This window comes from Pelophylax lessonae, assembly GCF_965119305.1.
Source record: "Pelophylax lessonae genome assembly, chromosome: 7".
Taxonomy (NCBI): Eukaryota; Metazoa; Chordata; class Amphibia; order Anura; family Ranidae; genus Pelophylax; species Pelophylax lessonae.
The window spans coordinates 66,383,124-66,399,001 of NC_138774.1; the positions used below are offsets into that span (position 1 = coordinate 66,383,124).

The 15,878-nt window shown below is 42.7% G+C and overlaps 1 protein-coding gene across 1 annotated transcript in view; it reads right to left on the reverse strand.

Moving 5' to 3' along the window:
* LOC309559479 (cytochrome P450 2G1-like) overlaps positions 1 to 15,878 on the reverse strand; it is a 72,728-nt gene that overhangs the window by 15,136 nt on the left and 41,714 nt on the right. Inside the window, exon 5 of the mRNA XM_082262753.1 lies at positions 11,467 to 11,643. Within this exon, the coding sequence (XP_082118879.1) occupies positions 11,467 to 11,643 (177 nt within the window). The remainder of the gene's footprint in view (positions 1 to 11,466; positions 11,644 to 15,878) is intronic.

Genomic DNA, 15,878 nt, shown 5'->3' on the forward strand with positions numbered 1-15,878 from the left:
AATAGTTGAGGGGAGAGATACCCGGGGAGTGAACTAGAAGCTTTGTGGTGTCATTGGTTAAGAATGTAGGCAGGTAGTGGTTAACTCTGCCCCATTTGGGAAGAATGGGGTTAATTGTGTTTCCCGGGTCTTGTTGTTGATTTTCCTTTGTTTTCCAACCCCTCCCCCGTGTGCTATAAGAGGGGCTGAGGTCCAGACCCTGGGGTTTCTTACTAAAAAAAGGAGGAGACTGGCCTTGCTCACTTATAGCAGACCCATTCAATGCTGCTGCTGGGGTCTGGATTCCCAGTGCCATGCCAATGTCAGAATTCCCAATACCAAGGGGAACTGTTATGACTTGCAGTCCTCCCCAAAGAAACCAAGCAAAGACTCTGCCAAGAATGGATTCTTTCTGATGCAGGTATGTTGGGGTAGCCACCAGCCTGAAGTTAGGAACTAGGGATGTTAGGGAAAATACTGCACTTTATTTGGGATGGCCACAGAATTCAAAACGGTCAATCATTTTTCCATTTATCCAACTTTGGATTGTTCCAAAAATTTGGAGTTTGTTAGAATATTCTGGTGTGGTTTTAAGGGAAAACCCACACTAAAATAAAAAAAAATAAAAAATGGCGTGGGGTTCCCCCCTAAAATCCGTACCAGACACTTATCTGAGCATTCAGCCTGGCAGGCCAGCAAAGGGGAGGACGAGCGAGCACCCCCCCCCCTCCTGAACTATACCAGACCACATGCCCTCAACATGGGGGTGCCCTCCCCAAAGCACCTTGTCCCCATGTTGATGGGGACAAGGGCCTCTGCCTCACAACCCTGGCCCAGTAGCTGTGTGGGTCTGTGGGCAGGGGGCTTATTGGAATTTGGAAGCCTCCATTAACAGCAGTCGTGTTTGGCAGTGACGTTTTTTTTTTTTTTTTTCATTCAAGTGTTTTTTTTGTTAAAAGGGGCTTCCAGATTCTGACAAGTGACCTCCCGTACCCCAAGAACCACCGGGCCAGGGTTGTGGGGAAGAGGCCCATGTCCCCATCAACATGCCCCATAACACCCCCCAAAGTTGAGGGCACGTAGCATGGTATGGTTCAGGAGAAGGAGGCACTCGCTCCCCCCCCCCTTTCCTGACCTGCCAGGCTGCATGCTCAGAATAGAGTGTGGAATTGAAAGGGGCCCCCAAACCATTGTTTTTTAAAATGTTGGCGTGCGGTTTCCCTTTATATCAATACCAGGCCCAAAGGGCCTGATATGGATAGGGGGGACCCCCAAGTTTTTTTTTAATTCCAACTCTCATATTTTACTATTCTGTTTAAATCTAGCTGTCAGTGGGAAAGCCTGCTAACAGCTGATGATTTATCGGTTGTCATGGACGCAGCACCCAGCTTCTTGGTCCACTCTTTCACAACCAGCTATTCTTCACACAGAATTCAAATTGGTTGATTCTTTTTCCACCAATCCAAATTCCAATCATTCTGAAAATTTAGAATTGGTTTAAAAACAAATAAATGTAACACAACTAAATTTCCACAAAATTCATTACTATTGTTATTCAGAGATTTGGATACATCTGAATTTCTGAATAACCAAAAGTTAGATTCGGACCAAAGTAAATAACACATGTCTAGTAATGCAGCAACCCTATCTAGAATAGGTGCCTAGAATAGCCCAGAAGTACCCTCCCCAGGGTAGGCCTTTCCAATGAGGAGGGAAACATTCATGACGTAATGACCACCCTGTCAACTCATCAACATGCTCTGCAAGAAGAGGCATATTTTTGAGATATTATAGAGGTTGAGGCAGCAACATTTGGATAATGATTGGATGCCTGGCCAAAAGAAGGGTTCAGGGTCCAGGATTACACCTATCACCCTGACATTCAGAAATAGAAGGATAGTTGTCAGGGGAAGGGGCACATGGGGGAGGGAATAATATTACCTCAGCTTTGGATAGATTGAGTTTGAGAAAGTGGTGTGACATCCATAATTATATGTCTGTTAGTAAATAGTGATGTATGAGAAAACTGATGGAGAAGAAGGAATGATGGAATGAAGAGGAATCACTGAATGAGATATTATAGAGGTTGAGGCAGCAACATTTGGATAATGATTGGATGCCTGGCCAAAAGAAGGGTTCAGGGTCCAGGACCAGGATTACACCTATCACCCTGACATTCAGAAATAGAAGGATAGTTGTCAGGGGAAGGGGCACATGGGGGAGGGAATAATATTACCTCAGCTTTGGATAGATTGAGTTTGAGAAAGTGGTGTGACATCCATAATTATATGTCTGTTAGTAAATAGTGATGTATGAGAAAACTGATGGAGAAGAAGGAATGATGGAATGAAGAGGAATCACTGAATTAGGTATTTTCAGAATTGACAGTTCTGGTGTTGTCAATCTCCTGTGTTCTCTGTTGTGCCCAGTGTTTCCTTTCACCATCCTATACAATACAATGTCACTATGTCCTTTAGTGATGTAGGGGTTGGTGGGATCAACTAATGAGCACAGCAGAGAAGTCTTCAGATCGACTTATGGAATAGTTGGTTTCTTAAGAGCCTTCAGTTAGTGATTCATCTTCATCACAATGGTGTATGAGGGCATAGGCAGATCTTACTTTCCTGCAGTCAGGTTAACCTCTTCCCGCCACCACCTCCCAGCCCCTTGAGTGGATCTAAATGCTGGGAGGCAGAGGCGAGCAATCTGATCATGTGACCTCTGTGATTGGCAGTCACTTGATTGGAAAGCTTGCAATTATGCACCAGGAGCTTTCTGGTACACGCTCGTTACTGTGCTGGGAGCATGCTCTCAGCAGAGTAAAGTATTTACATAGGGCCACACACATTATATATATATATATATATATATATATATATATATATATATATACATATATATATATATATATATATATATATATATATATATATATATACATATACACACACACACACACACATATACACATACACAGTATTATATATATATATATATATTTATATATATATATATACACACAGTAATATATATATATATATATATATATATATATATATATATATATATATATATGCATATACACATACACACACACACACACTCACAGTAATATATATATATATATATATATATATATTTATTTACGCACACACAGCATTATATATATATGGAATTTTTTTTCATACTTTCCGTAATTTTCCTTTCCTGGATCCTTCTAATGTCAGCCTATGGGTCAGCTCTGCCCCTCTGACCCCTCCAGGACAACCTCTAACTAGCCTTTAAAGTGCGGCTGTCTCTCCTAGGAAACTGTTCCCTTACAAGCCTCGCGACGGAGACCTGGGAGGGGAAATCCTCGGCTGACATGAGGATCCAGAAAAGGAAAATTACGGTAAGTATGAAAACAATTTTCCTTATTCCTGGACCTCCTCATGTCAGCCTACTATGGGACCTAACAAGCAATACCATTTCAGGAAGAGAGGGAATAAAGACTAAAAAATTAATCAACCTGCTGTCCCAACCTATCTATACGAGACAGCCGCAGAAAATCATATGACGAGGTTCCTCAGAAGGCAGCAAGGTCAGGACCATTCTTTAGTGGTGAATGAAAGGATTTGCCAGCATAGCCCAATGCTTACACTCTACTTCTGCCAACCCCCTGGCCTATATGCTCAAGGAACTGCCCTAGTTTTGTGCAATGTGCCGTAATTTCTGAAGACAGAGGAAGCCGCAGGGAGCTAGTCAGACTGAACCATCCTGACTGTTCAGGAAGAACTAACCCCTGCCAATGCCGGGAAAACTCCCCTAAACCCAATTGGGACACCAAGTGGTTATTCCCCTTGAAAAGACCAAACTGATCCCAAGTAGGCCGAAAGAGAAGAACAAGATTGAATTCCTTTTCATATTCTCTATCTCATCTTCCGAAAAAGCAGGAAGAGTGGTTTCTCAGTTCCCTTGGAACGTCGTCCATGGAATGTTGGAACTTGGGAAAAAGCCATCTGGCCGAAAAAACCTAACCTTTTTTTTTTTTTTTCAAAAATGTATAAACCGGATACTCTCTAGAGAAGCAAGTATCCATTGCCACAGGATGTAGGGTTTACAATGAGTTGAATGCCACATTATTCTCTAACCAATTTGGTGACATACAACAAAATCTAAACCTGAAGGAGACAAGGAATCCCAATTCTTCCGTGAAGAATCGCGCAAGAAGACTGCCACCTGTGGTGATAAGTGGAATAGCCCGAATTTCTTGATTCCGCAATATGGAGCCTATTCTCCCTCTGGCAATATAAAATGATCACCGATATCACATTTCAACCTACAGACCATCTATTTCCATCTTCCAAAATCTGGATGGAAATACTAGTCTCCTGGAGTATGAAATCATGGCAGCACAATAGTCAAAATGGCCAACGCATCCTTGGAATTCTCCTGAAAATCAGCAGAGCTGGAAGGAAAACCGCACCAGGTGGAGCTTCCACATTTTACACCCTGACCTATGGTCTGAGAGTCCCAGGACCAGGAAAAGTAGAAAGGACACTGGAATACCTCTGCTGACCCTACCAGATCTACGGGTAGCGTAACCTAAAGTTTTAAGAAGAACCACACTTGTTCCAGGTTGAGAGTCAATTCACAGGGATCTATCAATTTTCTGGTCAGACTGGTAAAACTCTGACCCTGGAAGATTTAATATCCTCCAAGATAAAACCTGCACTCAGGACAAAGGATAAAATCAGCACAATACCCTCTAGAGTGTTAAACTCCTGACTCCCTCTTGGTGTACTAAGCAAATTACCATGGTAGTTGTCTGAAAAACACCCCCTGACCTCCTAAAAGAGACCGAATTGCTATCAGAACAAATCAGACTGCCTCTGGTTTCAAATGACTCAAACTGAGTCTTGCCATCTCTAATCCTTGGCATAAAGACCCACACACTGAGCTCCCCAGTCCCAAGGACTGCCGTGTGTAGATACTAGTTTGGAGCTGCAAGACGGATTTCAAAAAACACAAAACCGTCAAACATACTCTCCTTCCCAACTCCATCCAAAAGAAAAAAAAAAAAGAGGTGAAACTATGCTCCAGAGACAAAGAAATTGAAACCCCTGCAATAGGAAAGTTATTTATTCCAAGACTGAGACACCCTGTCTACCGAAGAAACAGAGGCGTATACATTGCCTGGGTGGGCAGGAACTGCCCCACCCGACATTACCCTAAGACTAAGGCCTGTTACAGAAAAGAGCAGAACCAGAAAGACAGAGCTATCAGTAAGAAAAGAGCCCCTGTCCTGAGCAGCGTGCAGGAATATCCAGATATTCAAAAAGGTGAGTTAGTCCCAGAGACGATCTGTGGAGGTTCTGCCCCATCCAAATTACTGGAATGCCTGAAAGATCTTTTTGGGTCGGTCAATAGAGCCCATGCCAACTGTTACCTAAAAAGAAGTCACCACAAGATCACATAAAGACTCTAAGGCTAGTATTGGGCCTAGCCTCCTAGCGCCCACAGCACTGACGAGAGGCAGAGGGACAATACAAGTGGGCTAATGGAACTGGGAAGAACCACCTATAAGAACTGAAGAATGGCGATCTCATTGTCGAGGAAAAATAAATTCAAGTCATCTACTTCACCGCTTGCCCCTTGCCAGCCCAGGCATGGTGGAGGATAGGAAGACCAAGCAAGCACACATCACTTGCTAATAGACAGAGTCTGTCCTCCACCTTCCGGCGATCCAGGACCAAGTAAACTGAATTTGATTCTACTAAAAAATGACAAGATGAAAGCTCTCACGGGTCCTGCAGGCTAAAGCGTTACCTAGCAGCAGCACTCCTACGTAGCTATAAGCAAGATATCACTAAGGAAATGAATGCCCTTCTGGGACGGGTGCCATGACCAAAAAGCATACCAGGACCCAAAAGGATGGACACGACCTTCGCTTGCAATGAACAGCGATCCAGGACTTAAGTAGACTGAATTTGAATCTACTAAAAATTGACAAGATACTCCAAGATCTAGAAGGTCCTGCAGGCTAGAATGTTAACCCACCAGCAGCACCCCTACTTAGCTATCAGCAGGATATCCCTTGAGGAAATAAATTCCATAAATATTGATAGTACCCTCAAGAGGGTTCTGGGGAGAATGCCAACCAAAAAACATACCATGACCTATACCAATTCGTCGTCTGCTAGAAAACCTGAGAAGTGCTGGTGAACCCCAGATTATAGCAATATGTAGATTAGCGTCTGCTAAGTCCAGAAAGGGCACCAGCCTCCCTTCCTCACCAGCAGAATAATGGTTTTCCAGGATTCTGTCATGAAGACAGGAACCTTCATAAACACATCCACGTGCTTAGCACCAAGATAAATCCCAAGCGCATCCGATATTTGCGACCCCAGAGAGGGAATGAATATTTGTGCTCCACCTCTGCGTCTGTATCGAAAGAATGCCCTGAGCCACAAATCACTCCTTTAAACTGTGACAGATTGGTGGAGTATGGGAGCTATGGCAAGGAACAGGAAACTGCTGCAGGGATGAGAACATTTAGATATCATTGATATTCAAAAAGTTAAAAAGATCTTCCAGGGTATGGGAGTTAATGCAAATATTGTATATTGCTTTCTTTTTAAAACCTGCATTTGACTGTAGCCCTAGAGCAGTGATGGCGAACCTCGGCACCCTAGAACTACATCCCCACGATGCCCAACTACACTGCAGAGTGCATGAGCACCATGGGAAATGCAGCCCCAAAACAGCCAGGGCGCCAAGGCTTGCCACCACCGCTCCAGAGCAAGGCAAACCAGGGTAGCCAACCACGGCCCGGCAGCTGATCCGAAACCACAAACCCCCTGTTGCCTCGGCCTTGAGGAGACACAGCTGTCAGTTCCCCATACATCTCTATGGGGGAATCGGATGGGAACGGACCGTCAGTCCGTTCTCATCCGATCCGCTGGACGAATGGAAAATTGGGTTTCCATCCATTCAGATTTGACAGATCAGATAGGATGTCAGCGGACATGTCTCCGCTGACATCCGATGCCCCATAAGGATGCATGGGGCGACCATTCAGATCTGCCAAAAAACAATAGACAGGCGGATCTGAACGGTCCACCTGTGTGAAAGGACCCTAAAGCAGCTCGAACATTCCTCCGGCCAGCACACATAAATTCACACGCAAGACCAAGTCAAACTGACCCCACTCGATCAGATCTATTCGGAGTGACTAACTGACGAAAATGTATTCCGTCCTGACCACATGCATTGCTCTCTATCTTTTTAAAAAAAAAAGAAAAACAAAACAAATTCCTTCTCAAAAAATCTTCAGTGCTTTGAGGCTGGAGACAGCTATAGACAAAAATACCCCAAGCTTCAACACAGGCAAAGTAGACCAGTATGTGCATGCAGCAGAGACCCAGTTACACACAGTGTATTGGCCACAGAGGAAAAGGAAGTCAGCCGCACCTGGAGACTGCCTCCACTAATTAAAAGCGTCATAGTGATCAGAGGAAGCCTGGCCCCCTCCCCCCACACTGGAGCATCCAAAACCACCATCTCTAGCAAACTACAAGAGCCAACAAGCATGTTTAGGGGGGAAAAAATAACAGCAAAAAAAATCACCAGCCAGCTTCATTATCCTCAATCATACTGTAACAATAACTGGAATACGGCATCTGTGGCAGTTTTTAACTGTCAAGTAATGGTACCAGTATGAAATGCAGCAATTTATACTGCAATGTAACTTACCCCCAGCACCAACGGGAAACCCACCATCGAGGGAGATTTACAGCCCATAAGAGGGGGTCTTCTTGCCGAGGAGAGGCTGAACCTCGGAAGGCCACAAGGAAAGGTACATTTTTTTTTCTTACTTTTTTTTTTTTTAAAGGTGTCCGGAGCGAGGACAAAAAAAGAACAGTTTGCTAGGCGAGACAGCCACACTTTAAAGGCTAGTTAGAGGTTGTCCTAGGGGGTTTGAAGGGGCGGAGCTGACCCATAGTAGGCTGACATGAGGAGGTCCAGGAAATATATATATATATATATATATATATATATATATATTATACAGTATATATATATATATATATATATATATTTGTGTGTGGCCCTATGTCATTTTTGGGAGATATTGTGTGTATATATATATACATACAGTGGGTACGGAAAGTATACAGACCCCCTTACATTTTTCACTCTTTGTTATATTGCAGCCATTTGCTAAAATCATTTAAGTTCATTCTTCTTCCTCATGAATGTACACATAGCACCCCATACTGACAGAAAAACACAGAATTGTTGACATTGTTGCAGATTTATTAAAAAAGAAAAACTGAAATATCACATGGTCCTAAGTATTCAGACCCTTTGCTGTGACACTCATATATTTAACTCAGGTGCTTTCCATTTCTTCTGATCATCCTTGAGATGGTTCTACACCTTCATTTGAGTCCAGCTGTGTTTGATTATACTGATTGGACTTGATTAGGAAAGCCACACACCTGTCTATATAAGACCTTCCAGATCACAATGCATGTCAGAGCAAATGAGAATCATGAGGTCAAAGGAACTGCCTGAAGAGCTCAGAGACAGAATTGTGGCAAGGCACAGATCTGGCCAAGGTTACAAAAAGATTTCTGCTGCACTTAAGGTTCCTAAGAGCACAGTGGCCTCCATAATCCTCAAATGGAAGACGTTTGGGACGACCAGAACCCTTCCTAGAGCTGGCCGTCCGGCCAAACTGAGATATCGGGGGAGAAGAGCCTTGGTGAGAGAGGTAAAGAAGAACCCAAAGATCACTGTGGCTGAGCTCCAGAGATGCAGTCAGGAGATGGGAGAAAGTTGTAGAAAGTCAACCATCACTGCAGCCCTCCACCAGTCGGGGCTTTATGGCAGAGTGGCCGACGGAAGCCTCTCCTCAGTGTAAGACACATAAAAAACCAGCATGGAGTTTGCTAAAAAACACCTGAAGGATTCCAAGATGGTGAGAAATAAGATTCTCTGGTCTGATGAGACCAAAATAGAACTTTTTGGCCTTAATTCTAAGCGGTATGTGTAGAGAAAACCAGGCACTGCTCATCACCTGTCCAATACAGTCCCAACAGTGAAGCATGGTGGTGGCAGCATCATGCTGTGGGGGTGTTTTTCAGCTGCAGGGACAGGACGACTGGTTGCAATCGAGGGAAAGATGAATGCGGCCAAGTACAGGGATATCCTGGACAAAAACCTTCTCCAGAATGCTCTGGACCTTAGACCGGGCTGAAGGTTTACCTTCCAACAAGACAATGACCCTAAGCACACAGCTAAAATAACGAAGGAGTGGCTTCACAACAACTCTGTGACTGTTCTTGAATGGCCCAGCCAGAGCCCTGACTTAAACCCAATTGAGCATCTCTGGAGAGACCTAAAAATGGCTGTCCACCAACGTTTACCATCCAACCTGACAGAACTGGAGAGGATCTGCAAGGAGGAATGGCAGAGGATCCCCAAATCCAGGTGTGAAAGACTTGTTGCATCTTTCCCAAAAAGACTCCTGGCTGTATTAGATCAAAAGGGGGCTTCTACTAAATACTGAGCAAAGGGTCTGAATACTTAGGACCATGTGATATTTCAGTTTTTCTTTTTTAATAAATCTGCAACAATGTCAACAATTCTGTGTTTTTCTGTCAGTATGGGGTGCTATGTGTACATTCATGAGGAAGAAGAATGAACTTAAATGATTTTAGCAAATGGCTGCAATATAACAAAGAGTGAAAAATTTAAGGGGGTCTGAATACTTTCCGTACCCACTGTATATATATATATACACACACACACAATATCTCACAAAAATTAGTACACCTCTCTCATTTTTGTAAATATTTTATTATATCTTTTCATGTGACAACACTGAAGAGATGACACTTTACTACAATGTAAAGTAGTGAGTTTACAACTTGTATAACAGTGTAAATTTGCTGTCCCCTCAAAATAACTCAACACACAGCCATTAATGTCTAAACCGCTGGCAACAAAAGTGAGTACACCCCTAAATGGAAATGTCCAAATAGGGCCCCAAGTGTCAATATTTTGTGTGGCCACCATTATTTTCCAGCACTGCCTTAACCCTCTTGGGCATGGAGTTCATCAGAGCTTCACAGGTTGCCACTGGAGTCCTCCTCCACTCCTCCATGAAGACATCATGGAGCTGGTGAATGTTAGAGACCTTGTGCTCATCCACCCTCCATTTGAGGATGCCCCACAGTTATTCAATAGGGTTTAGGTCTGGAGACATGCTTGGCCAGTCCATCACCTTTACCCTAAGCTTCTTTAGCAAGGCATTGGTCGTCTTAGAGGTGTGTTTTGGGTCGTTATCATGTTGGAATACTGCCCTGTTGCCCAGTCTCCGAAGGGAGGGGGATCATGCTCTGCTTCAGTATGTTACAGTACTTGTTGGCATTTATGGTTCCCTCAATGAACTGTGGCTCCTAAGTGCTGGCAGCACTTATGCAGCCCCAGACCATGGCTTGACTGTAGGCAAGACACATTTGCCTTTGTGCTCCTCACCTGGTTGCTGTCACACACGCTTGACACCATCTGAACCAAAAAGTTTTATCTTGGTCTCAACAGACCACAGGACATGGTTCCAGTAATCCATGTCCTTAGTCTGCTTGTCTTCAGGAAACTGTTTGCGGGCTTTCTTGGGCATCATCTTTAGAAGATGCTTCCTTCTGAGATGACAGACATGCAGACCAATTTGATGCAGTGTGCGGCATATGGTCTGAGCACTGACAGGCTGACCCCCCCACCCCTTCAACCTCTGCAGCAATGCTGGCAGCACTCATACGTCTATTTCCCAAAGACAACCTCTGGATATGATGCTGAGCACGTGCACTCAACTGTCCTGTTAAACTGATGTATGATCTTGGCCACTCTGCTGCAGCTCAATTTCAGTGTCTTGGCAATCTTCTTATAGCCTAGGCCATCTTTATGTAGCGCAACAATTCTTTTTTCAGATCCTCAGAGAGCACTTTGTTGAACCATGATGCCATGTCGAACTTCCAGTGACCAGTATGAGAGAGTGAGAGCGATAACACCAAATTTAACACACCTGCTTCCCATTCACACCTGAGACCTAGTAACACTAAAGAGTCACATGACACCGGGGAAGGAAAATGGCTAATTAGGCCCAATTTGGACAATTTCACGTAGGGGTGTACTTACTTTTATTGCCAGTGGTTTAGACATTAATGGCTGTGTGTTGAGTTATTTTGAGGGGACAGCAAATTTACACTGTTATACAAGCTGTACACTCACTACTTTACATTGTAGCAAAGTGTGTTGTACACACTTTTGTGAGATACTGTATATATATGCTCAGCAGCGATAAGCCTACCGGCCACATATATTCTCCAGATTGACAGGGAGAGGTTAGAGAATTTAGATTTTTTTTTTTGCTTTTCGTAGGTTCCTGCATTTATCATATCATTGCTTGCCTGACTGAACAAATGTTGTAAATTCACATACCTGCAGCTGCTTAATAAGAAAACAGTCAATGTAATCCCGAGGACAGTTGGGATCCAACGTCTCCTGGTTTATCTTCAGTCTCTCTAAGATGAAATTCCTCAGTTTATCCAAATGTCCGTTTACTCTCTGATGAGGTCCCGGAATGTAGTACATTATTTCTGGGAGCATTTCCTGTAACTGGATCATGCACAAAGGTAGTATTTTTTACAAGCCTTCAAATTAGATAAAATAAAAATCTCAGGTTGTGATGCCATTCAGCTGCATTTTGACAATATTCATTAAAATTAAATCAGTATTAAACCCCAAAACAAAAATGCTTCATGTTGCAGCTTGCAAATTCCTAGATGTGGTGGCTGCATTTGTTTTCTTTTTTTTAGGATTTTTTTTCCCCCTTTACATTCACACATTGATATGGACAGTAAATCTCCCTTTAACATACCAAGCTGTCCAGCAAAAGTGGCAGCTAGAGGGTTGAGGTAAACCATTTAAGCCTGTCAGAGTTGCTTACAATGATCAGATTGTCATTTATTAAACCTTTAAGCCATTTCATTAAACCTCATTTGGGTTCCCTCCTTCTCATTCTATGTCATTTCAACATATTACATCAAATTTCTCTGTTAAGGGTAATGTCAATGCCAAATTCTTACTATTGCAGGATTGGTTTGATGGACTTGGCTATTAGTTGTGTGTGTCTGTCTCGCTTTTGGATCACTCACTGATTGCCAGAATATTATATATACAAAAATGATTGGGGCCTGCGTGCCCAACATACTGTTATAATGATGATAAGTGATTCTTTGTTTTTCCTTTTTTTCTGTCTTGTATGTATTGCATTGCATATTTATTAGGGCTTGTGTACCTTACAATTCACAATTGTTCTTAATGATATTTTTCTCTCCCTCTTCCTCTTGTCACCGGCCACTGACAGTTCCTCTGATGGGTGGGATTACTTCTCCCACGGCGGGCATGTGTCCCCTGCATAGACGGACATCCGGTCCATCTATTACTGCTGGTTTCTTACCTGTGGACTGCGTGTGCGCCAATCCGGCGCATGCGCAATAGCAGGTGGACAGAATGGCCGAAGTCATATACCACGTCAGACGCGGCGCACACTCGGTCATTAGAAGACACATAAATAGCGGGCGCCATCAATCATGGCGGCGCCCGCTGTTTGCTTCCACACTGGGAGAATGATGCATGGGGATCTCTGCTGAGTAAGTTGTTATACAAGTTGAATTCTACAATCTGTTGTCCTCTTTTTCTCCCATTGAACGACCTATCTGTTGGGTTGAGCGATCCCGGACTGTATTGTTCGGGATCGTACCGAACTTTTGGGTATTCGGTACCCAGACACGGACCCGAACATTTCACTGTATGTTTGGGATACTGTCCGTTGTTTGGTAATGTTATTTGATGTTTTGGGGTGGTTTTAATGGTTTGACGTGGTTTTAATGGCGCGGTTTCCACAGGTGCAAGGCAGCCAATCAGGAAGCGTTTAACTAATGTGCCCTTAGAAGCCATCACAGCCATGCCTACTAATGGCATGGCTGTGATTGGCCAGTGCATCATGTGACCCAGAGTCTATATAAGCTGGGATCACATAGCGCCTCACGTCACTCTGCTCAAACTATACTAGGGAGAGGTTCCTGATGCTACTGCTGAGGGAGAGATAGGAGATTATTGTAGGGTCAGGCTGGAGATTGCTTTGAGGGAAAGAATAGGAAGAATCTCCTTTAATCAGACAGTGGTCTACATTGATTGTATTGTGTGGGGGTGCAGTGCACAATCTTTTTGCCCGGAGGGAGAGATAGGAGATTATTGTAGGTTCAGGATGGAGATTTCTTTGAGGGAAAGAATCGGAAGAATCTTCTTTTATCAGACAGCGATCTACATTGATTGTATTGTGTGGGGGTGCAGTGCACGATCTTTATGCCCTGACCTGAGAACATCGAGGAGGAGGAGGGAGAAAAAAAAAACTTTTATCAGTCTGTTAGGTGGGCGGCGTGCGGTGTGTAGCGGCCATTTAATGCAAGCTCAGTGCATATGTGTCTGCTTAATCTGCATTTAAAAAAGAGAAAAACTTTTTTCCTTCATATTTTACTGTGACTTACAGCGTTTAGACACTGCATTTCAAATCTTCTATTCAACAAGCACCAATTAAGGGGACAATTATTTTTCAGATTTTCATTCATACGTTACAGTGAGATGCACCAATTGCATACTGTTGTTGTATTCCGCTTTGCAATAAAAACCCATTTAGGGGAAAAAAAGTTAATTGCGGCCTAGTCTGCATATGGTACAGTGAGATACACCCTTTGCATACTGTTGTATTCCGCTTATCAATAAAAACCCATTTAGGGGAAAAAAAATAAATTGCAGCCTAGTCTGCATATGGTACAGTAAGATATACCCTTTGCATACTGTTGTTGTATTCCGCTTTGCAATAAAAACCCATTTAGGGGATAAAAAGTTAATTGCGGCCTAGTCTGCATATGTTACACTGAGATACACCCTTTGCATACTGTTGTTGTATTCCTCTTTGCAATAAAAACCCATTTAGGGGATACAAATTTAATTGCGGCCTAGTCTGCATATGTTACAGTGAGATACACCCTGTGTATACTGTTGTTGTATTCCGCTTATCAATAAAAACCCATTTAGGGGAAGATCCAAAATTCGATAAATATGAGGAGAAGGTCAAATAAGGGACATGGCCTGGGTCGCGGTGTTGCTGGTGGAGCTCCTGTTGCAAGGAGAGGACGTGGTCGATCTGTGCCAGCTACATGCACAGGTGAAACACCTTTCTCAGCTGCGAGTAGGCGACAGAACCTGCAGCAGTATTTGGCAGGGCCTAATAAGCCTCTACAAATAAAAGGACAAAAGGGGAAATGGGGGAAAGGGAAGGGAATGTTGAAAAGAAGGGAAGGCGAGGAAAGTGGGACTTTAAATGAGACTCGTGCAATTGAGTCTCCATCCCTGATTAATTGAAAAAATTATATATATGAACACATGGTGTTCAAACAAATTTGGGACATTATATGAGGTATGACCAGTGTACACATAATGTTAATAATATACATATACATCTGCTGGTAAGCATATAGAAGCATATGGTTAGCATTACATGTTTAATAATGTATCCATAGCAGTTTGACATAGATACAATAAGTATAAAAACTTCACTCATTTGGAATATATTGTTCCACATATCTTACTCACCCTTTTCTATTTTTATATTTCATTCACTTTCTATGGTCTTGGGCTCATCAAATTTTATTTTGATGACTTTCCTCCTTTTATATATATTACATGTATATATGTGTATGTCTATATATATATATATATATATATATATATATATGTATATATATATATATAAATATGCATATGTATGTATATATATATATATATATATATATATATATACACTTGTAATCATTATTAATTTTGGTATACCCTACTAGAATTCTACTTGCCTATCATGCCCAAGCCCTACCATGGGAATTCACACGTTGTCACCGGATCCTGCGCTCTGGCCTTGGGCGGAGACCTTGCCCCCTCAGTTCCCTTTATGGACGTTTCTGTGGGAGACCAGACTGCCTCATTGATAGCCTATACTTTATTGTAAGTTATATATTTTTGTTGTATTATTTCAATACACTCCCACATTGGATGCTAGATTGTTCACACATTCATATGTTTTCTAGAAATCAGCATTGTGCCTGCTCCTGACGAAGTGACTTTGGTCACGAAACGCGTTGAGCAATGGAGGCCATGTAAAGTCTTTTGTCAATCCATCATGCATCCTATTATCAACATTCATCTATATCATACGTTTCTGATTTATTCTGTTATTGCTTTTTATTGACAATTATGGTTTTATCATGATTATCCAAATGTATACCATTTTATGTCCCCTCATACTTTGTTTGTATACTTATTGTATCTATGTCAAACTGCTATGGATACATTATTAAACATGTAATGCTAACCATATGCTTCTATATGCTTACCAGCAGATGTATATGTATATTATTAACATTATGTGTACACTGGTCATACCTCATATAAAGTCCAAAATTTGTTTGAACACATTTGCCTCTACAAATGTTGAGGCAAGAACAAGTACAGGCGATAGTAGATTGGGTTGCTGACAGTGCCTCCAGTTCCTTCACATTGTCTCCCACCCAGTCTTCTGCTGAAAGGTCAGAGTTGGCACCTGCAGCCGATGTCCATCAATCTTTCACCTCACCCTCTTGCAAATCAGCCAAGCAGTCTGAGCCCCAAGTCATGCAGCAGTCTCTTCTTCTTCTTGATGACTCTGTTAGCATGGTTTCCCAGGACCATCCACCTAGCCCTGCCCCAGAAGTGGAAGAGATTGAGTGCACCGATGCCCAACCACTTATGTCTCC